At 41.2% G+C, this 22,885-nt stretch overlaps 1 protein-coding gene across 1 annotated transcript in view; it reads left to right on the forward strand.

Moving 5' to 3' along the window:
- The window catches only part of afg1lb (AFG1 like ATPase b), a 44,913-nt gene extending 23,627 nt beyond the window's left edge, over nt 1-21,286 (forward strand). Inside the window, exons 7-13 of the mRNA XM_063002464.1 lie at nt 1,423-1,481; nt 11,842-11,921; nt 17,153-17,223; nt 17,369-17,469; nt 19,643-19,783; nt 20,168-20,281; nt 21,103-21,286. Coding sequence (XP_062858534.1) covers nt 1,423-1,481; nt 11,842-11,921; nt 17,153-17,223; nt 17,369-17,469; nt 19,643-19,783; nt 20,168-20,281; nt 21,103-21,231 — 695 coding nt within the window. The 3' untranslated portion in view covers nt 21,232-21,286. The remainder of the gene's footprint in view (nt 1-1,422; nt 1,482-11,841; nt 11,922-17,152; nt 17,224-17,368; nt 17,470-19,642; nt 19,784-20,167; nt 20,282-21,102) is intronic.
- The last annotated feature ends 1,599 nt before the right edge of the window (nt 21,287-22,885 follow it).

A 22,885-nucleotide genomic window follows, 5' to 3' on the forward strand; every position in this document is an offset into this window, starting at 1 on the left:
GTACAAAAGCAGCATCCAGAAAAGGCTGAGTCTTTGATAAGCAAAGATGATCAGAGGATCTCCAGTTTGTCAACAAATGTGTGAGAATTGTGTGTCCGATTGGAAAAGATTTGCATCGTGTATTGTGGTCAGATGAATCAGCATTCCAGGTCGCCGTGTGCTCTGGACCAAAGACGAAAATAACCATCCATACTGTTATCAGCAACGAGTCCAAAAGCCAGGGTCTGTCATGGTATGGGTCTGTGTCAGTGCCCTTTGGCAAAAGGTCATTTACACTTCTGTGATGGCAGCATTAATTAATGCAGAAAACTACACTGAGATCTTAGAGCAACATACGCAGCCTTCAAGACTTCATCTTTTCCAGGGACGTCCATGCATTTTTCAACAGGCATGGCTGCTGAAACAGATGGTACGGGTACTGGACTGGCCTGACTGCAGTCCTGATCTGTCCCCAATATAGAACGTGTGAAGAATTTTGTTACGGAAAATGCGCCAACGACGACCCCGTACTGTTGCACATCTTAAGACGTGTTTGCAGGAAGAATGAGACAAAATAAAAGCTGAAACACTAAATCACTTGGTCTCCTCAGTGCCAAAACGTGTTTTAAGTGTGGTGGAAAGGAATAGCAACATTACAAAGTGTCCCAACTTTTTTTGAATGTGTTTCAGGTCTAAAATGCAGGAATGGATGTTTATTAATAAATGAAATGAAGTTAAGCAGACAAAACATGAAATATCTCAGGTTCCAACTTGCAACAACAAATGGGAGACTTTGTATTAATACCAATGATTTTAGAGATGCTCAACAAGCTCATTGATGTGGATTATTTGATTGACCACATAGTGTAAACCTGAGGTTACCCAGTGAGCACCTGGGCCAAGAGAAAGACTCTAGAGTCTTTGTCAACTCTAGAACTTCTCAAAGTATTGTTCTCGAGAACCACATACTATAGACGACTTGTTTAAAGACGAAATACTCCAGTGCTTTCAGAAATCGTCACTGCCTAGTGTGTATCTCTAAACAAGTCACCGATAATAGTATCTCGTCATGCTCTCTTTTACGTCTCGCTGAATGTGTGTGTAGTATCGGGGTCTATAATGCCAGGGGGGCTAATTGAAGACCCTATTCAGTCTGATGCTGCCTTATTGTCTGTGCTGAAAGAGAGAGACTTCTTCTCCTGAGCTCATTGTCAGGGAATGTAATGAATTTCATGTGCCGCTGTTCTCCTTAAGGTACAGAGAAATCATTTTCTGCTTCTCCTCGGCCCCTTTTGTCCTTCCTCCCCTCGCTTCGCTTCGTCGGTAGACGCTTTGTTTGCCAATCAGTGCGGGAAAATGACATTACGAGATGTCTAAAGAGTGGAGCTAATAATAACCGGGCTGACCAGTCTTTCTGTATTTGTGTGTGTGTGTTTGTCTCAGAACTCTACAAAAACGGACTTCAGAGGGCGGCCTTCGTGCCTTTCATTGATGTTCTCAAGGTAAAGACAATGTTAATTTATTTCAGCTTTTATGGTCGTCTTTTCCCTCTGTTCATGTCTCCAACCTCTGTGTCCAGGTTTTGATGTGTTTTACACTTGTTTCCAAACACCACCTGAAGTCCGTAGCGACCCACAACACAGAAAACGCTTTTCTGCTTTGATCGTACCTGCCGAACGGGGTGAACGTGATAGAAATAGATGGAGAAAACGATGGGCTGAGACGGCTGTTTAATGACCGGTGTGGGTCGGCTGGAATGAAACCGCCTGCTTGCATTTCAAAGTGAGGACTGTCACAGATGCTCGGATGCTCTGATCTGCTTTGTAATTTAATAGCGTCATTGTGGGCAGGTATTGGCATTATCCGCCGCGCTATCTGGGTAATTATAGCAGTTCTGCCACGGGCCGTCATAAATAATCAGAGCATCATTTCCAGGCATTTAGCAGCAGCCCACATTCTTACACGTTTGACGGGCGTTGATGCGTACGCTCCAGGAAGCGGCGGACTGATAAACGTCGGGCCTTCCTACTTAACCCACGTACTATGCGTCACACATGCTTTCAGGTAAATTGTGGGTGAAATTGTAACTTCACACCCAACTTTTCCAGGTAAAAAGATCAAGATTTTTTTTGGTGAACCCTAGAATTCTTTACCGAATTACGCTGGTCCTGACTACAACGTGTGTTGTTGGGTTCAGGGGCCAAATCCACAAAATGCAACATAGATGTTTACCCTACAATCTGGCTGGTGTTATAATGCTATCTTTATAACCGGTCCACCTTCCGTGGAGATTGGCAGAGAACTTGGATCACAGAATAATGTCCAGCTGCCTTGCCATCTGCCTTGCCCTTTAAATAATGATCTCATGGGCTTTTGCAGGGATCTTTTTATGGTTAAAAACATCAAAATCTCTTGGTGAACACTAAAATTCTTTACCAAATTGCGCTCTGGTCCTGACTACAACGTGTGTAGTTTGGTTTAGGACCAAATCTGCAAAATGCAACACAAATAAGGAGGAATAATAAAGTCGTAGCCTATAATTACCCTACAATCTGGCTGGTGTTATAATGCTATTTTTATAACCGGTCCACCTGCCGTGGAGATTGGCAGAGGGCTTGGATCACGGAATAATGTCCTTCTGCCCTGCCACTAATGGCCGGCAGGGGTATGCGCTGCATCTGGGGGAGCGCATACTTTGTATGCGTTACATGAAGTAGAAACTTCTTTGCAATATTTATAACAGGTCCACCTGCTGTGGAGATTGGCAGAGGGCTTGCATCACAGAATCGTGTCCATTTGCCTTGCCACTAATGGTCGGCAGGGGCACGGAGAGGCAAATGTTCTCTTTAAACAGACAGTTATTTTGTCTTATCAGTGGTAATGCGCTGCATCTGGGAGAGCCCTTTAAATATCGTTCTAATGGGCTTTTGCATACCAGTTCTAAATACAAAAATCAACAAGATTATTTCATATTGTATTAAATATATTATACATATTTTAAATGCATTATTTTTGAATAGGTCTGAATAATTACAACTGTCTGGACCCTGCATTATCATGAACTGGAAAAAAAAACTACCATTCAAAAACTGGTAGATAAAGGGTCCAGTTTTAACAAATTGGCAAGGGCAGGGCCTTCTGCACAAAGGCCGGAAAGCACGACTCGGCCACGTTTTAAGACGCTCTGTTCCAAATCTCGAGTCATCAGGCCTGAGTGGACACCAGACAATTATTTGTAGGCCACCCTGCATTGGGTCGGCCTTCTGCATTTCAGAGACTGACCAAACCCAGATGGTCTCACAAAAGCCCACAGAAGCTTTTCTAGTGCTATTCAGTTCCTTTATCAGGCAGAATTAACGGGGGGCGAGGAGCAGGCTGACTTTAGGGACCCTAATAGGGAAAGAATGATCTGAAAGAGACATGACCACTGTGTTGGACCACTGACCCTGAAGACCAGGGGATCAACCCAGAAGAAGCATTGCCTGAATTAAACCTTTCCAGAGACCTAAGTATGCATTCTGTGGAGTTCTGGCTGTGTCAAAATCACATGTATACGATTATATACAAATCAAAAATGCTAAGGAATTAAAACTAACTGCTGATACTCATTTTTTGAAGCTATTCTTTTTGCGTAACACATAATTTATTGTCCAAAAGAACTCCAGTTTCAGTTATTGAGATGCAGAAACCTAGATTATTCATTTGGTTGTGTTGAAGGATCTTTAATATCATTTGATAGTGCCTATATAATTAAGTTAAGTGTGACTGCAACCAGTATAAAGAACATTAAACAATTGATACTTGCCAAAACAAGTCAGCTTTTGCTCAGATATGATCCGAAAGCCACCATAAACAAGTTTGCCATGAATTAGAAGCTGTAGGAACTCAGATGACGCCATCTACAGTCTAGTGAGATTTACATTGCCCTTGGTTCAGAGCAGGGGTGTCAAACTCATTTTCAGCGAGGGCCACATCTGCATTATGGTGGCCCTCAAAGGGCCAATTGTAACATATCCTGCTATGATTGCAGTCTGCCTTTTAAGTGTTGGACAATTTGTTGGAGGCTAAATTCTGTGTTTGATGTCAAAATGACAAATTTATACTGTGTGTATATATACTGTATATATACTGTATATATATATACTGTATATCTACATTATATTGTACTCCTTTACCACAGACACGGCCTCATAACACAAGAGACATAACAAACTTGTTTTCACTTTCCCATCCTTCATTAATTTCCCTTTCTTCTGCTACAATTTTCTCCTTTTGTACATTTTGGGATTATTTTTGAATATTTCTCAACATCACTTGTTGGAAAACCGCTTCAGTTAAACACTGATGTGGAAACACCGCCATCTAGTGGCGGGATGCGGTCACTTTGTGGGTCCCAAAATCGGCATACATTGTGGGAGATGCAGTTTATGTAGGATTTTACAGTGTATTTTAAGACAATCATACGTCTTTTAAGCTCTCGCGGGCCACATAAAATGACGTGGCGGGCCGGATTTGGCCCGCGGGCCTTGAGTTTGACACGTGGTTTAGAGACTGCTGCATAAGTAAGAAGCAATTAATGCACACCTTAAAGAGTCTTTTTTGCTGTAGCAAAAAAATGTATACTGTATATTTATAATGTACATCTAAATTTATATTGTACTCCTTTACCACAGACACGGCCTCATAACACAAGAGACGTACCGGTTTCTCTTCTTAAAGCACAAACTTGTATTCACTTTCCCATCTTTCATTAAATTTCCTCCTTCTGCTTCAATTTTCTCTTATTGTACATTTTGGGATTATTTGTGAATATTTCTCAACATCACTTGTTGGAAAACCGCTTCAGTTAAACGCTGATGTGGAAACGCCGCCATCTAGTGGCGGGATGCGGTCACTTTGTGGGTCACAAAATCGGCATACATTGTGGGAGATGCAGTTTACGTACGATTTTACAGTGTATTTTAAGACAATCATACGTCTCTCACAGCTTGCTCTGTGGTGAACAGGGTCACTATGATTGAGCTACCACCAACTTCTAATTTCTGGCACACCTGTTTCTTGGTGGACCAGTTAAACTAAAGTTTAGAAAATGAGGGCCTCTAAAAAGTGACCAAATTGGACTGTCCTGTACCAATCTCTGGAATTAACCTTATCCACTAGCTTTGGGCTAAACTGGAACCCTGACAGTCAAGCATGACAAGTATTTGTGGCCTATTTCAGTGACGCTTTTATGGATTAATAGACTAAGTCACCAATCGTAATTAATGTCCATATTTTTATATGTGATGTTGGGTGTCGGCCATATAGCAGTTCTTTCACTAGAGACTCTGTTGATCTTTTATTATTTTTCTACCTGTTTTGAGGTACTGTAAGTTTGTCAGATTGAAAAAAAAATTATTTTTTTACTCATCCAGTCGTTCAGGGTCAAGCCTTATTTGTCAAACTCTTAACAACCCTGTGACTTTTTCCCCCCTCTCCCTCCCCTCTCGTTCATGCCGTGGAATTACAATATCCTTTCCGAAATATGATAACCCGAGTTTAGCTCAAGTGTCTTCATTCTTTTTATTGTTGTTGTTGCTTGATTTTTTCTTTCTTCCTTGTTCTTTTTTCTCCAGCTCAGTGCTTTTGTCAGAACTAATTGGTACCTCCAGTAAGCCAGGTATTTAAACATTACTCAAAGAGAAATACATAGAAATGGTAGGCGGTGTGTGAGCGGGAGGGGGGGTTACGTGGCGAAGGACTGTGCTGTGTCAAATCGTACGCATGATGATGAAGTGACACGGTCAAAGACCGCTCTTCAGAGCGAGGAATTGATGTTGAATGACTGTTATTGTCACGCTAGCCTTTTCTTACCCAACAATAACTCCTTATGTTTTCATATTTTTTTCCTTTCTTTTAATTTCCTCCCTTTTACATGACTGCTTGGAAACAGAATGAACAAACCTACTTGGTAAAGGACAGCATGTTCGGAGATTATGACTCAACCTTGAAGCCATTTGAAAATCTAACGTAATAATACAGTGGTACCTTGAAACTCGACGTCAGTTGGTTCAAGGAATGGCGTCCAGTTTAAAAGGCGCTGAGTTTTAAGGTATTTTTTTCCATAAGGATGCATGGGAAACCTGTTAATATGTTCCATGGTCCTATGGAACTGCATATATTTTAGGCTAATGTAAAATAATGGGGTTGTTTATAGTGTAAAACCACTGTAAATACTATTGAAACTGCACAAAATCAATAAAACCTGCTCTTTACATTTACTTATTCATTGTTTCCTTATGCTTCTTAATCGTGAAGATGGTTGATCTTTGAATACCATATTCCTTCATTAGTTTAAGAGGTTTAGTGTTTCTGTGTTGTTCTTTTAATACATTTTGTCACATGAAGCACTCAGGAAAAGCTAATTCTTATAATTTCTCAGAACCGCGAGCTATAACACAAGTTTAAAAGTGCAACCCCAATCAGAAAAAGTTGGGACAGCATGGAAAATGCAAATTCTTGCATTTACTTTGACTTTTATTTCATTGCAGACAGGATGAACCTGAGATATTTCATGTTTTGTCTGTTCAACCCTATTTTATTTATTAATAAACATCCAAACATCCAACTTTTCTGCATTAATGTTGCATCACAGAAGTGTAAATGACCTTTGCCAAGAGCACTGACACAGCCCCATACCATGACAGACCCTGGATTTTGGACTTGTTGCTGATAACAGTCTGGATGGTCCTTTTCGTCTTTAATCCGGAGCTAACGGCGTCCATTTTTTCCAAAAAAGACCTGGAATGCTGATTCATCTGACCACAATACACGTTTCCACTGTGTGATGGTCCATCCTAGATGCCTCAGAGCCCAGAGAAGTCGACGCTGCTTCTGTGGTTAACATAAGGCTTCTTTTCTGCACAGTAAAGTTGTAAGTGGCATTTGTGCATGTAACTCTGTATTGTAGTGCTTGACAAAGGTTTGCCAAAGTAATCCCTCACCCATGTGGTTATATCAGCTATTGTTGAGTGGCGGTTCTTGATGCAGTGCCGTCTAAGGGGTCGAAGATCACAAGCTTAAGCTTGAGTTCTTGGCCATTATGCACTGAAATTCCTCCCGATTCCTTGAACCATTTAATGATATTATGCACTGTAGAGGGAGAAATATGCAAATCCCTTCCAATCTTTCTTTGAGGTTCATTGTCTTTAAACATTTCAATCATTTTCTCACACATTTGTTGACAAACTGGAGATCCTCTGATCATCTTCGCTCATCAGAGACTGGATGCTGCTTTTGTACCGAACCATGATTACAATCACCTGTTGTTTGATGACATTTTACTGCACCGTTCCAGCAATGTGCTGAACAAAGCGTTGAGTTTACGGGAAATTGTTGAGTTTAAGGGTATAAATTTCTCCACGAAGGGCGTCGAGTTTTAAAGATTTTGAATTTAGGGGACGTTGAGTTATAAGCTACTACTATAAAAATAAAAAAACCTATGCTAGAGAACATTCTTTCTATTCGTTGGAAGAACCTGTAGCTAATTATCAAAGGGTGGTCAGCTAGAGTGCGACGCTTCGGACAGTGATGGAACCATGTACCCTTACTGAGCACTTTATTAGGAACACCCAGCATGCATCTCTTATTCAGCGTCTGTGCCTGCGCTATGAATATATAAAGAGGCGCTAAAGAGACAGAACGCAGAGAACACTCAGACCCCGTGTTTGTTTGGGGTGGTCCCGACTTTCAAAGCGGTGCAGATGTTCCTAAAGTGATGTTTCCCTAAGAGCTCTGGACGGGGCAGTGAGAGGTTGTGAGAACGTTCTGAGTACGTTGTAAGAAGGTTCTGAGTAGCCTGTAAGGACTGGTACGTGCAAAAGGAATGGATAATTAGGAGTAATTAGTGTGTTCACATCTTGAACCCCCCCCATCACACACACATTCTCAGTAGTCACTTAATCTCTGAACACACACACACACACACACACACACACACACACACACATACAGAAATCACACACCCGAGTGGTGAAAACACTTTGATGTAAGAAGAGTCGTCCCCGGACTCAGAAGCATAAAGGCACTGTTTTAAGCTGTCTCTCGTTCTCTCTCTACCCCTCCCTCCGTCCCACCCCCCTCTTTCTTTCCCTTTTCCAAAGTGGCTGTAAGACACACATAGATGAATGGACGACATCCTTACCCCCCCTCAGCACTCCCAACTCCCTTCTCTTTTTCAGTCTTCCCACCCTGCAGGTCTTTGAGCCCGCCTCTGTCAATTCTCTACCCTGCAAAAAAGGAGGGAGTCGGGGAAAAAAGCATCAAATGTTTTTGGCCGTCGGTAATGAGCTAGTGGACCTCATCAGTGCCCGATCGCCGGCTATCTCTGGCTTTTGTTCCGTCTCAATGGTCAGGCCTGCTTTGAAAAAAACTGAAAGGCAAATTTTCTGGGAGAGGCAGACAGGCCGAGGAAGAGTGAGAGAGATTCACATAAATTTATTTCTCCTTTTTATTTGTATTTGAAACTGTCCTAAAACTTATTGGACTTCCACTACTGACTGAATCCTTCAGTCACCTGAAGCGCTACTTTATTACTAGCAACACGAACTATAAAACCTTGTTTTAAAGTGACATTTCAGACAGGAGGCTTGAACCAGATTGATATGGGCACTGAGAAGTCAATCAGAAACTACACTGATCAGCCATGACATTAAAACCACCTCCTTGTTTCTACTCACTGTCCATGTTATTAGCTCCACTTACCATATAGAAGCACTTTGAAGTTCTACAATTACTGACTGTAGTCCATCTATTTATCTACATACTTTATTAGCCTGCTTTTACTCTGTTCTTCAGTGGTCAGGACCCCCACAGGACCACCACAGAGTAGGTATTATTTAGGTGGTGGATCATTCTCAGCACTGCAGTGACACTGACATGGTGGTGGTGTGTTAGTGTGTGTTGTGCTGGTATGCTGGTATGAGTGGATGAGACAAAGCACAGCTGCTGGAGTTTTTAAATACCGTGTCCACTCACTGTCTAGTTGATCCACCTTGTAGATGTAACGCGATCGCTCATCTATTGCTGCTGTTTGAGTTGGTCATCTCTGAGATCTTCATCAGTGGTCACAGGACGCTGCCTACCGGGCGCTGTTGTCTGTATATATTTGGTTGGTGGACTATTCTCAGTCTAGCAGTGACAGTGAGGTGTTTAAAAACTCCATCAGCGCTGCTGTGTCTTATCCACTCATACCAGCACAACACACACTAACACACCACCACCATGTCAGTATCACTGCAGTGCTGAGAATGATCCACCACCCAAATAATACCTGCTCTGTAGTGGTCCTAGGAGAGTCCTGACCATTGAAGAACAGCATGCAGAGCTAACAAAGCATGCAGAGAAACAGATGGACTACAGTCAGTAATTGTAGAACAACAAAGTGCTTCTATATGGTAAGTGGAGCTGATAAAATGGACAGTGAGTGTAGAAACAAGGAGGTGGTTTTAATGTTATGGCTGATCAGTGTGTGTAGAGTACTATCAGTTGCTCAGACTGTATACTGTCACAGTACTGTAAGTCGCTTTAGATAAAGGCGTCTGCTAAATGCTGAAAATGTAAAAAAATAAGACCACCCTAAAATGCACATTTTTCTTGACAAGGAATGATGTGCTGCAATCATTCCATCACAGAAATGAAAAGCTTGTGTCTTTTGACTTTAACAGCAGGCCTACGATGAACCTATCAGAAGTCATAATCATACACTGATGCGCAAGCAGCCACAATTCACCAGTCTAATTATGTTTCTTTATTCTCCCTCCATTCTCAACCCTGTATTTTTCCTAACCGAGGGCCGTCTCAGTAACCCGCCAGCTGTCAAGATACACTCACCAGAAAAAAAAAGTTTTTTTTTTTTTTAGTTACAGGTGGATAAGGTGAGATCGTAAAAAAAAAAGAGGGACAACCTGATTTGGCGGTTGTCATCAGCGTGGTGGCTGTTTACCCGGCGACTCCGTGATGAGGTCAGGCCGGGCTGATGAAGCGACGCGCTCCCTTTTGTATCGCGCTGCTCACGGTTTGTCAGCCTGTCATTACATCGGATTCAGCCAATTGCCTCGGACGCGGAACTCTGGGCTGGAGAGAGAAAAGTTGACAGCTCAGAAGAGTAAAAGAGGCGCACGGTGATGGAGGGGGTAAAATAAGAACGTATCGGTCGTCTCTCGTTCCGCGCGGTGATTGCTAATTATCTCCGGTTCAAGAAGGAGGGTGGCGGGAAATTCACTGATTTCATAATTCGCCGGATTTGAGGACTGATTCAGCCAAAGGCCTCTTTGCGTTAATGCCACATATTATTACTTCTGTTAAAAATAATCACCCGTTCTTTTCATCAGCCCTGTTTCTGTCATAGCTTACCTAGTCTCTCATGTTGGAGTGCTTAATAAACTACCACAGGGGCTGGATTTACTGTTCACGTTTATTTTTCATCAAGCCTTCGAGCACTAAACCCGAATACGAGCATCGGTAGAAGTAAAAGAGCCAATCATTGGAAAGACACAATAGCAGAAAATGCACTACAATGATCAGGATGTTCTCCCCGTGTCCATGTGGGTATCCTCCGGGTGCTCCGGTTTCCTCCCACAGTCCAAAGACATGCAAGTGAGGTGAATTGGAGACACTAAGTTGTCCAAGACTGATTGATTAATTGATTGATTGATTTACATATTGATTTACATATATAATTAAAATAAAATTAAAAACAGTACCATGTGCAAATTGCAAGTCAAGTAGTACCAAGGTTGTTGTCTTATGTGGGTTACTAACCAAGATCCTTACACAGCATTGAAGACCCCACCACCCCCTTTTTAGTCCGGTCTCTTCCAACCCAGCAGACTAGTGGCCACTTTTGCACCACCTGGGCACCCATGGGGCAAATTTTATTACTAATGATGAGGTCAATGTGTCACAACAGTGCATCAAAATCTTCTGTACATGGAGCTAAGTATTCGCAGACCAGTCAGTATGCCCATGCTTACTCCTGTTCACTGTTGAAAGCACTTACAATGGACACACAGGCGTCGAAACTGGGCATCAAGATCATGTGAACGGCCATGCAAGTGTGCATTGGTTTATTCAGAGAAGAGATGGCACAAGGATGCGCTTTAGGGACGATCCACCTGGTTACCAGATAACGCAGAACTCCTTCAAATGTCTTGTGGAGTCCATGTCACAGTGGGTCAAAGTTTTTTTGACAGCATATTAGGTGGGTGGTCACATGTTTTGGCTCATTGTTGTATATGTCTGAAAGTATATGAAGTCACTGGCTTCCTGTAGCTGCACACATTCAGTTTAAAACACTGATGCTTGCCTACAAAGCCAAAAATGGACCACCCCCAAGTTACCTTCATGCTCTAATCAAACCCCGCTCAAGGAAGACAAGCATCAAGGCTCTTCTCTGTACTGGTACCCAAGTGGTGGAATGAACTTCCCTTGTCTGTCCGAACATTTAAGGTCTCTCGCTGTCTTCAAAAGATGATTAAAAACCTTCATCACGTCTTTACTAAACACTTAAGCTCTTATTAAAAAAATTGGTTTTAACAGGGTTTCAGCAGATTTGTGTTCTTGGACTGTTGTCTACTTAAACTAGATTAAGGTAAGGTTAATGTTCACTATGGAAGCACTTCTGTAAGTTGCTCTGGATAAGAGCGTCTGCTAAATGCCGAAAATGTAAATGTAGGGTATATGAAGTGTGGGACAACCCCACCCATGCTAAAAGGTGTATAAAGTCAATGTTGTCAAAGACTTTTAAAAAAAATAAAAATAAATAGCCTGTTCCAAGTAATCTATTTTTGTGGCTATATTTAAGTATTGGTGTTTGCCTTGTAGGAACACTGCAGCATTGTAAGTCTGGATACTGAAGACTACCGCCAGAGGAAGATGGAACCTGCAGGAAAGCTCTACTACACGTAAGAATTTGTGTTTGCCTGCTCAGCATTGTCATGTTACTGTAAAAAAAGTGTTTATTAACTAGGAAATAAAGCAGGAAATGGAAAACAGTGAGATAAATAAATGTAAAATCTATAAAGTGACTGTGGTGGTATGAGTACCACCCCCTTCTTACTACAGTATCTCTGCAATTGCAAGTCTTACACTGAATTATTTCAAACCAATAATGAGGAATCTGTAAATTGGACCAGAATTTGTAAAAAAAAAAAAAAAAAAAAAAAAAAAAATAAATAAATAAAACACTTTTAGTGTAGGCAAATGATTTCAGCCAGTCAAGTATAATAATTTCTTCATATTTTGAACTTAAAGTTTCCAAAGGAACACTACACCACAAACGAATCAATTCCTCAAGATCCCAAAAGGTATACTGTATCACTATTTCAGTCTTAAAAAAGTTATAAAGACATGTATAAGGCTCTAGGACTGCACTGAACCACAGTAGTCACTGGATGTGAACCTGGAACAGTGATGAATCTAATCAGGAATGGCTGGCTTGCTATATGACTACTTATACTAGCTCATAGAGACAATCACAGTTACTCCCAGCTAAACATCTAAACAAGTGCAGACAGACAGTGTTCAGAACTTTATATTATTACTAGGTGAACGTTGAATGCTGTGTTGAATGGGACTGAGGGGTTTAGTTACGGATTAGTTACGTGTGACAATTATATATATATATATATATATATATATATATATATATATATATATATATATTAGGGCTGTCAAACGATTAAAATTTTTAATCGCGATTAATCTCAGTATTTCATATAGTTAATCGCGATTAATCGCATTAAAAAAAATCTGTGTAAATGTTATAGAAAACAAGGATTTTTAAGTGAAATGTTACTATTAAAATGGTGAACACATTTTATGCTAAATGTACTGATGTTAAAAACTGCTGGGACAAGAGAAAACTGTAAGGGAGTTTTATTCACTCACATACTAGGCAGTAAATGTCAGATTGTAGGTTAGAATTTCTCCATCAGCAAACATTGTAGATCAGCGGTGCTTTAGGTGGGATAAGGCGTAGTTATTGTAACAGACTTTTCTGTGGTTGTATTGTGACAATGGTTTGATGGACGTTTCTACACGAAGTGAGTGTGTTTTGACCCTTTGGGGCTTCCATAGTGCATGGACTAACGTGCTTGACTCAGCTTTCCGGTATTTGGTACCTTAACAGAATAAATTAATAAAAGTGTTCTGCTCCCGACAACTTGTGAATATAGCGTGTATTTATTTCTTTATAAGTGCATCACTACAACGCTCGGTTACATTATGTTAACAAACCGCAAATGAAAAACGGTGGCAAGTCCGACATTAAAACGTTTTTGTTAACATAATGTAACCGAGCGTTGTAGTTCTACCAGTCAAGTCTCAACATTAACTAGAATTTGCGTTAACGGCACTATTATTTTTAATCGCGTTAAATTGAAATCGCGTTAATGCGTTATTATCGCGTTAACTTCGACAGCCCTAATATATATATATATATATATATATACAGTACAGGCCAAAAGTTTGGACACACCAGCCAAAAGTTTGGACACACCTTCTCTTCAATGTTTTTTCTTGATTATTTTTATTTTCTACATTGTAGATTAATACTGAAGACATCCAAACTATGAAGAATTATGTAGTGAACCAAAAAGTGTTAAACAAACCAGAATATGTTTTATATTTTACCAACTCTACCTCTGCACAACCCAACTGATGGTCTCAAACACATTAAAAAAGCAACAAATTCCAAAAATTCACTCTAGACAAGGCACAAACATTCATTGAAAACCATTCCAGGTGGAAACCTAATAAAGCTGGTTGAGAAAATTTCAAAGAGTGTGCAAATCTGTCATTAAAGCAAAAGATAGCTACTTTGAAGAATCTAAAATATAAAACATATTCTGGTTTGTTTAACACTTTTTTGTTTACTACATAATTCCATATGTGTTCCTTCATAGTTTGGATGTCTTTAGTATTAATCTACAATGTAGAAAATTTAAAAAAATTAAGAGAAACCACAGGAATGAGAAGGTGTGTCCAAACTTTTGGCCTGTACTGTATATATATATATACAGTGTATCACAAAAGTGAGTACACCCCTCACATTTCTGCAAATATTTCATTATATCTTTTCATGGGACAACACTATAGACATGAAACTTGGATATAACTTAGAGTAGTCAGTGTACAGCTTGTATAGCAGTGTAGATTTACTGTCTTCTGAAAATAACTCAACACACAGCCATTAATGTCTAAATAGCTGGCAACATAAGTGAGTACACCCCACAGTGAACATGTCCAAATTGTGCCCAAATGTGTCGTTGTCCCTCCCTGGTGTCATGTGTCAAGGTCCCAGGTGTAAATGGGGAGCAGGGCTGTTAAATTTGGTGTTTTGGGTACAATTCTCTCATACTGGCCACTGGATATTCAACATGGCACCTCATGGCAAAGAACTCTCTGAGGATGTGAGAAATAGAATTGTTGCTCTCCACAAAGATGGCCTGGGCTATAAGAAGATTGCTAACACCCTGAAACTGAGCTACAGCAAGGTGGCCAAGGTCATACAGCGGTTTTCCAGGACAGGTTCCACTTGGAACAGGCTTCGCCAGGGTCGACCAAAGAAGTTGAGTCCACGTGTTCTGCGTCATATCCAGAGGTTGGCTTTAAAAAATAGACACATGAGTGCTGCCAGCATTGCTGCAGAGGTTGAAGACGTGGGAGGTCAGCCTGTCAGTGCTCAGACCATACGCTGCACACTGCATCAACTCGGTCTGCATGGTCGTCATCCCAGAAGGAAGCTGACGCACAAGAAAGCCCGCAAACAGTTTTCTGAAGACAAGCAGTCCAAGAACATGGATTACTGGAATGCCCTGTGGTCTGACGAGACCAAGATAAACTTGTTTGGCTCAGATGGTGTCCAGCATGTGTGGCGGCGCCCTGGTAAGAAGTACCAAGACAACTGTATCTTGCCTACAGTCAAGCATGGTGGTGGTAGCATCATGGTCTTGGGCTGCATGAGTGTTACTGGCACTGGGGAGCTGCAGTTCATTGAGGGAAACATGAATTCCAACATGTACTGTGACATTCTGTAACAGAGCATGATCCCCTCCCTTCGAAAACTGGGCCTCATGGCAGTTTTCCAACAGGATAACGACCCCAAACACAACCTCCAAGATGACAACTGCCTTGCTGAGGAAGCTGAAGGTAAAGGTGATGGACTAAACCCAATTGAGCACCTGTGGCGCATCCTCAAGTGGAAGGTGGAGGAGTTCAAGGTGTCTAACATCCACCAGCTCCGTGATGTCATCATGGAGGAGTGGAAGAGGATTCCAGTAGCAACCTGTGCAGCTCTGGTGAATTCCATGCCCAGGAGGGTTAAGGCAGTGCTGGATAATAATGGTGGTCACACAAAATATTGACACTTTGGGCACAATTTGCAGAAATGTGAGGGGTGTACTCACTTTTGTGATACACTGTATATGATCTGACATCATTCTGATCGTGTAATTTTCTGCTCTCTAATAACGCTCCAGCCCTTTTATCCCACAACGCACGCAATGGATAAATGTTACAGCCAGCTTCCAGCGTAGTGATTAAGCGTCGCTCCCTACTCCCTACACAGTTTGAAGTTCACTTCATTTGAACGTTTTCGTTACCTTTGGATTGCAATCTAACTTAAAATGGTGGAATACCCTACGTAGTGTACTTCACAGGAACAACTAATGTGAACCAATCAGACCTTCTGATTGTAATTTTTAGTAAGAAATGCCGTTATTTGGATGGATTTAGTTTGCAGCATCACACAGATGATTGTCAATGAAACGCTTGATTGACTTTCTAACAGGTTTGTGTTTTACTTCACAACCGGGAAAAGTTTGGAGGTTTTTTATTATAAGCACATTTACAAATTAACGGATTATATTCCTAATGGGACACACAGTTATAAATTTAATAGCATCTGGAAGAACATAAGCTAAGGTAAGCAGTATTATGGATTTTTTGCTGTGTTTTGGATTTTGGCCGCTGTGCCGTAATTTGCAATGAAAACAAAACATCAGTTTAAGCTTTTAACTGGTACCTAGGAAAGTAAAGGCACGAAGTAAAACGGCAAAATACAGTTGCTAATCTGTTGTTGTTTTTATCTGAACTTACATATTATTAGTTTATTTCTACGCTACATTTCCAATATATGTTTTGTGTATATTATATTGACTCATGACTTGACTCAGACTCTAGCCTAAAGACTCGTGACTTAACTCAGACTTTAGCCTAAAGACTCGTGACTTGACTCTGACTCTAGCCAAAAGACTCGTGACTGGACTCGGACTCTAGCCTAAAGACTCGTGACTCGACTCGGACTCTAGCCTAAAGACTCGTGACTCGACTCGGACTCTAGCCTAAAGACTCGTGACTCGACTCGGACTCTAGCCTAAAGACTCGTGACTCGACTCGGACTCTAGCCTAAAGACTCGTGACTCGACTCGGACTCTAGCATAAAGACTCGTGACTCGACTCAGACTCTAGCCTAAAGACTCGTGACTCGACTCGGACTCTAGCCTAAAGACTTTTGACTCGACTCAGACTCTAGCCTAAAGACTCGTGACTTGACTCGGACTCTAGCCTAAAGACTCGTGACTCGACTCGGACTCGTATTTTGTGACTTGTGAACATCTCTGCCAGTGAGGCAACAGACGAATACGAATTCACAGACGGTGTTTATTTACAGTCATTACTGCTATAGGTGGTGCTGAGGCAACTGCTTTTTCACAGGGGTAACATCAGTGTCAGATAACGTAGCTCCTAACAAATAAAATAATGTCATTTTTTAGTCAAGTTCCCTTTTGTGGGAGTTCATGCTTTGTTTAATGATCTGAAATCATTAGGGAAAGTGGCAATTACTTTTTTTACAGCGCCGAACCTTCCACTGACTCAGTCGAAATCTCCGCTCTTCAATAGACGCCCTTTCAGTGTATGCTAATACGCGAGTGCGTATGTGTGTTGGTAGGTTCCCAATTGCCACTCGCTTCCATTCACACTCACAATGTTTGTTTTGAGCCCAACATCCTGCGACTATTGAGTAGCCCTGAAAAGCTAAACACAGGAGCACCACTCTCTGTTTGATCTGAGCACTTCAGATCTGGTTAATTTCATATTCTATTCTTTTCTCTTTCGCCGTGGCTCTATGTAGATGGAGTGAACCCGATGCCGAGGCTGCTGTGAATACGCTCTTCCGTGAATTGGCTTACAGACAAAATGATGGTACGCAAGTTAATTTCCTCAGACAGCTGGCCTCATGCTTATGGCTGGATTGATAGAAGTTCTCAACATTTGTTGAGTGCTAGTTTTCACTGCAACAGCACGATAAACGCTGCTAATGCGTTTCTTATTGCATGTTGTTCTGTAGTAACCAAGCCGAGAGTTTTAAACGTGCAGGGAAGAGAAGTGATGCTCAGACGGACCTGTGGAACCATCGCTGACTGCACATTTCAGGAGCTCTGTGATCGAGTGAGTGCACAAACAACACTAGTATGAAAAAAATCAGAACTGAGTTCTTGAAGACTTCATTAAACCTTCATTAAACACACACACACAATTTAAGTTTCTCTAATTAACCTGACTGCACGTCTTTGGACTGTTGGAGCACTAGAAGGAAACCCACACATGCGACAGTGCTACCCATTGAGCCACTGTGCCCCCCATTTTATGTATATTAGCTCTTAATCATCCTAGTCTTACCTATCACGAGGTTTGCCCTTGACTGTCTAAATCAGTGGTGGGCAAACTACGTAGTAAGGCTGTTTGATCCAGCCCGTTGAGCATTTACAACATAGAGTAGGGCTTGCAAACTGAATCACTGAGTCACCAAGTCAGAAACGACTCTTTTCAAACGAATTATTCATTGGAATCGAATCAGGGAGCTGTGCTCTTATCTATGGTAAAGATTCATTCGTTTTGCGAACTCTATGTCATTACAGTGTCATGCTCAAACAACTTAATGAATCGGTTCATTTGTTAAAGAGATTCCGAGGTCAGGCCTTGATAAACAGCTGCATAAACCAATCAGAGCTTCCGAAATCAGATTCTGGTTGGAATTTCACGCTCTCTCTTCATTGGTTGTTGGATAAGTAAGACACAGCTTAGTGAATGAATTACTAGTTTCAGCTTTCTACCACGAAAGCCGAGAGAATAAACGATCTAAAACGGTAGGTATTAGACACTCCTACCTATTTAGTCCACCTTGTAGATGTAAAGTCAGACATAATCGCTCATCTATTGCTGCTGTTTGAGTTGGTCATCTTCTAGACCTTCAACAGTGGTCACAGGACGCTGCCCGTGGGGCGCTGTTGGCTGGTTATTTTGGATTGGTGGACTATTCTCAGCCCAGTAGTGACAGTGAGGTGTTTAAACTCCGCACAACACAGACTAACACACCACCACCATGTCAGTGTCACTGCTGTGCTAAGAATGATTCACCACCCAAATAATACCTACTCTGTAGTGGTCCTGTGGGGGTCCTGACTATTGAAGAACAGCATGAAAGGAGGTTAACAAAGCATGCAGATAAACAGATGGACTACAGTCAGTAATTGTAGAACTACAAAGTGCTTCTATATGGTAAGTGGAGCTGATAAAATGGACAGTGAGTGTAGTACGTAATGTAATGGCTGATTGGTGTATATATGACAAAGAAAAAGGCATTCTATAAAAAAATGGTAGTGGTTTTTACCACCCTAAGTGTGCCATTTATATGCATCTGATTGCCTGATTGGTAAACACTTAACTGGATTATAATTATAAGTAAGTCCACCCCTTTTTGGCTGTTTTTCGGTATTTATTAAGGTATTTATTTCTATATAACAAACAATCAGCTTGAGGCTCCGACCTACCGCCACTGTGAAAGAACTCTAAACCACATGGTACAGTATATGTGCTAATCACAGTATAAGATAAGAAATCTCTGTGAAATAATCTTGAGATGTACAAGGCAGAGTAAGTTGTAGAGAAAGCGAGGTTGTTGTTGTAGCTCTTTACCAGTTGTGTGTTGTAGCTCTTTGTACTGGAATACAAAAATAGTGAATCAGTATGGCATTCTCTAATGGAGCTGAGCTACTGTCTCAGCGTCCTTCAGCCTTTTCCAGAGTGCTGTTCATTTCCATCCACTCTGAGCACCGTGTGTGTGTGTGTGTGTGTGTGTGTGTGTGTGTGTATGTGTGTGTGAAGAGTCCTCAACTTCTTTATCCTCATGGCCAGACTAATGCAGTTGGGACAATGTCAGCATGTTTTAATGTGCCTTCCATCTTACTAACACACACACACCTACACTCTTGTACACACTTACAGGCGGGTAACTGTGTTGAACACGGGGAAGGAGATTAGACAGGCTGAGGGGGAGAGAGCAGAGAGGAAAAGACTGAAAGCCGATAAAGAGATGGATGGATGGATGGGTAAAAATGTTCATAGGGCACTTCATGAATAGTACACTCCACATACTCTTTGTCTCCCAAGGTTGAGAGAGAGAGCTCTCACGAACCCACTGATGTATTTTACTCACTTAGAATTTACTCCTATCCAATTAGACGTGCTCTTTTTAAGTTTAAACTCTTTAAACGTTTTCAGAGTGCTTTGGTAATTGAATGATAACATATTTATTGCTTGTTCCTGTCTGGATGTTTTTCAGCCCTTAGGCGCCGGTGATTATTTGGAGATAGCGCGTCACTTTGACACGCTCATAATCCGTAATGTTCCTAGGCTCAGAGTCGCCCTGAAGGACCAAGCAAGGCGTCTGATCACACTTATCGACATCTTATATGACCAAAAGGTAAAGCACAACACTTTTGACTATGAGCTTTTTGGACATTCCATTCTTGTGTGTCTATGGAAATCTGTGCCCGTTCAGTCAAAAGAACATTTGTGAGGTTGGGCACAATCAATGATTCTGTTCAGGGCTCAGATTTTGGCATTGAGTTCCTTTCTAAACCTTGGCGCTGGAACAATAAAGGACCTTGCTCAAACTGTTGCAACAAAGTTGAAAACATAATTCGTTTCATTTTAATGCCCTTTATTTTGAAATGGGGTGTCCAATAAGCTTATGGTCAGGTCTTTCTATCACACGAGTGCTGTAGATACTGCGGTTCCTGTTAAGTTTAATTATCCAGCTCCTCTACAAGCATGTGATTCTGTATAAAAAGCTTTGTTTTTTTAGGTAAGGGTGGTGGTGTTAGCTGAGGCCCCCCTGTACCATCTCTTTGCTGGAGGCTCTCTATCCGGAGAGGAAGAGCGAGACCTTCTAATGCTTGATGAGCTTGGCCTGACCAATGTGAGCAACAATTTAATCAGGAACAATTTTAGCAGCTGTTTTAGCATCCCTCAAGGTCACCCTAGTGTTATTAAATGTGTTATTATAAAGTATAACATTATATATAACGAAGACCTGGAATCTGCATTATCTGACCACAATACATAATATAATGCGTTAAAGGCGCCCAGGTGGCGCAGCGGGATAATCCGCTCGCACACCAGCGCCGAGTTTCTGAACTCCTAAATATATAAATATATTTATAATGCGTTGATCAGGGTGTGGCTCTCCGTACACAAAGCTGATCTGCATATGAACTCGCCTAGTGCAGGTGAAAAGATGCAGTCGACTACTGCACACATGTCGGAGTGGGCGTATGTCAGTCTCGCTCTCCTCAATCAGAAGTGGAGATCAGCATCAATAGAGGGGAAGTGTAGTGCAATCGGGTAATTGGATACGACTAGATTAGGAGGAAAATTGGAAAAAATAGTGTGGTTGCAACACACCGTGAACACTCAAATTTCTGGGTGATGTTTATGTAACTCATTACAGCTGAAGCAAATTATATAATTCAAAACTATCTTATATATAAACATAATTTCATATATTATATAATTTAAAGCTATCTAGTACATTAAGTTTCATAAATACACTGATGCCAGTCTTGGCAATAAAATAGTAAGATTCAGTAAAAGAACAATGAGTAACTGATTTAAAACAAAATACTATTAATAATAATAATAATAATAAAGAATCATTATAAATCATTTGATTACAGGGCTGTTTTAATACTGATTGGTATTGTTTAGTTGTTGTTTATGATTGTATCTGTATGTCTTCAGGAAGCTGGGAAGCGTCTAACACTCTTCACAGCTGAAGAAGAAATATTTGCCCTGCAGAGGACACTGTCCCGACTCACTGAGATGCTGTCAAAACAATACTGGCTTCAGGGAGACCGAAGTCGAATCTGATCACCCTGTACCCTTCAAAAGGACATCAAAACAACAAATTGAACCTGTCCATGAATTATTTGCCATTTTGTCTAATTACCGGATTGTATTTGCACTAAACATCTGTTCTTGTAGGTTATTGCATTTACAGTATGCAGCTGTAACTCATAGCAGTTGTAGAGAAACGACACAAATATTTATATAAAACAAGTCATTCCAGAATTCCTGATCATGAAAACATTGGGCAACACTCTGTTGATGCATGCTCAATAATCCAGGTACACAAATCCACAAAGTTGAATCAGTTCATCTGGACACAAGTTTGTTGTAGAGAAACGTTTCGTCACTCAATCCGAATGACTTCTTCAGTCTGAGCTGGTGGTGAATACCCCAACCTTATATGCAGTTGATTTGCATAATGACCGATCACAGCCCATTGCATAACAATGGAACTGGTGATCAGGTCCATATGCAATTCATAATGACAATTAATTACAATGGTCATGTGTGTCTTTCACACATGATTGGGGTATAGCTCCTATTACGGCGTTGTACGATGGTGAGAGATGTACTCTCAGGCCCCCTCCCCGGTTCAGGGATGGTTCCCTCTTCACGTAAATGGCCTCTTTGACTCCACGTTTAAACCAGCGTTCCTCCTTGTCAAGGATCTGCACATCGTCATCATTAAATGAGTGGCCGCTGGCTTGCAGGTGCGTGTAAACCGCAGAGTCCTGGCCAGAAGAGGTCGATCTTCTATGTTGGGCCATCCGTTTCGCCAGTGGCTGTTTAGTTTCCCCGATGTACAGTTCCCGGCAATCCTCCCGGCACCTAACAGCATACACTACGTTACTCTGTTTGTGTCGAGGAACCCGGTCCTTTGGCTGAACTAATTTCTGGCGTAGCGTGTTCTGGGGTTTGAAAGCAACTGAAACACGTTGTGAAAACATTAAATGTTATTTCTTTATAAAAGTTTAAGACAGGGTTGCCCTGCAAGCACTTCTAATCTAGAAAGTTTTCATTCATCAGTAGCCAGTTTGCGCCATTTTCGTATTTTTCTTTTTATAACCTACACTGTTTGTGAACATGAGTGCGCAACCAATCACAAAGAAACCAAAAACGGTTCGATTCAGGCAAGACCACTGCAAAGGTGGCTGTTTCGTTCATACAGGGAAGAAGCTGATAAAGAATTCAGATCTCATGTTACCTACAGAGATTTTAACCCTACAATCTGACATTCATATGAAGTCAAGGGCCTCTGCTGGACAATTTTGGAACTTGCTGGCTGAGGAAAAATATCCAAACATAAGAACGTGTCACATATTTGACAGCATTTTTGGATCTACTTGTGGTAATCAGTCTAAATTTCAGTCCACACTTACTGATGAACACTTGGAAGCCGACTTGAGAATTGGCATCAGCAGCTACCATCCAGATTACATAAACCTGGCTGACACCATTTAGTGCAAATCATCAGAATAGGACTAGTGTGGTTTTTCAAGTGCTTGCCCTGTAATGCTGAATATCAATATAGGCAACTACAGCGCATTTAAAAAGCGCTGTAGACTGAAATAGATTTCAAGCCACTGAAGTACGAGCACCCCTGGTTTAAGAGAATGAACAAATTACAGATTTTGTATTAATTTCATTTTATTAATGTTCTAACTCTTCTGGAAAT

This window comes from Trichomycterus rosablanca, chromosome 9 (genome assembly GCF_030014385.1).
Source record: "Trichomycterus rosablanca isolate fTriRos1 chromosome 9, fTriRos1.hap1, whole genome shotgun sequence".
Lineage (NCBI taxonomy): Eukaryota > Metazoa > Chordata > Actinopteri > Siluriformes > Trichomycteridae > Trichomycterus > Trichomycterus rosablanca.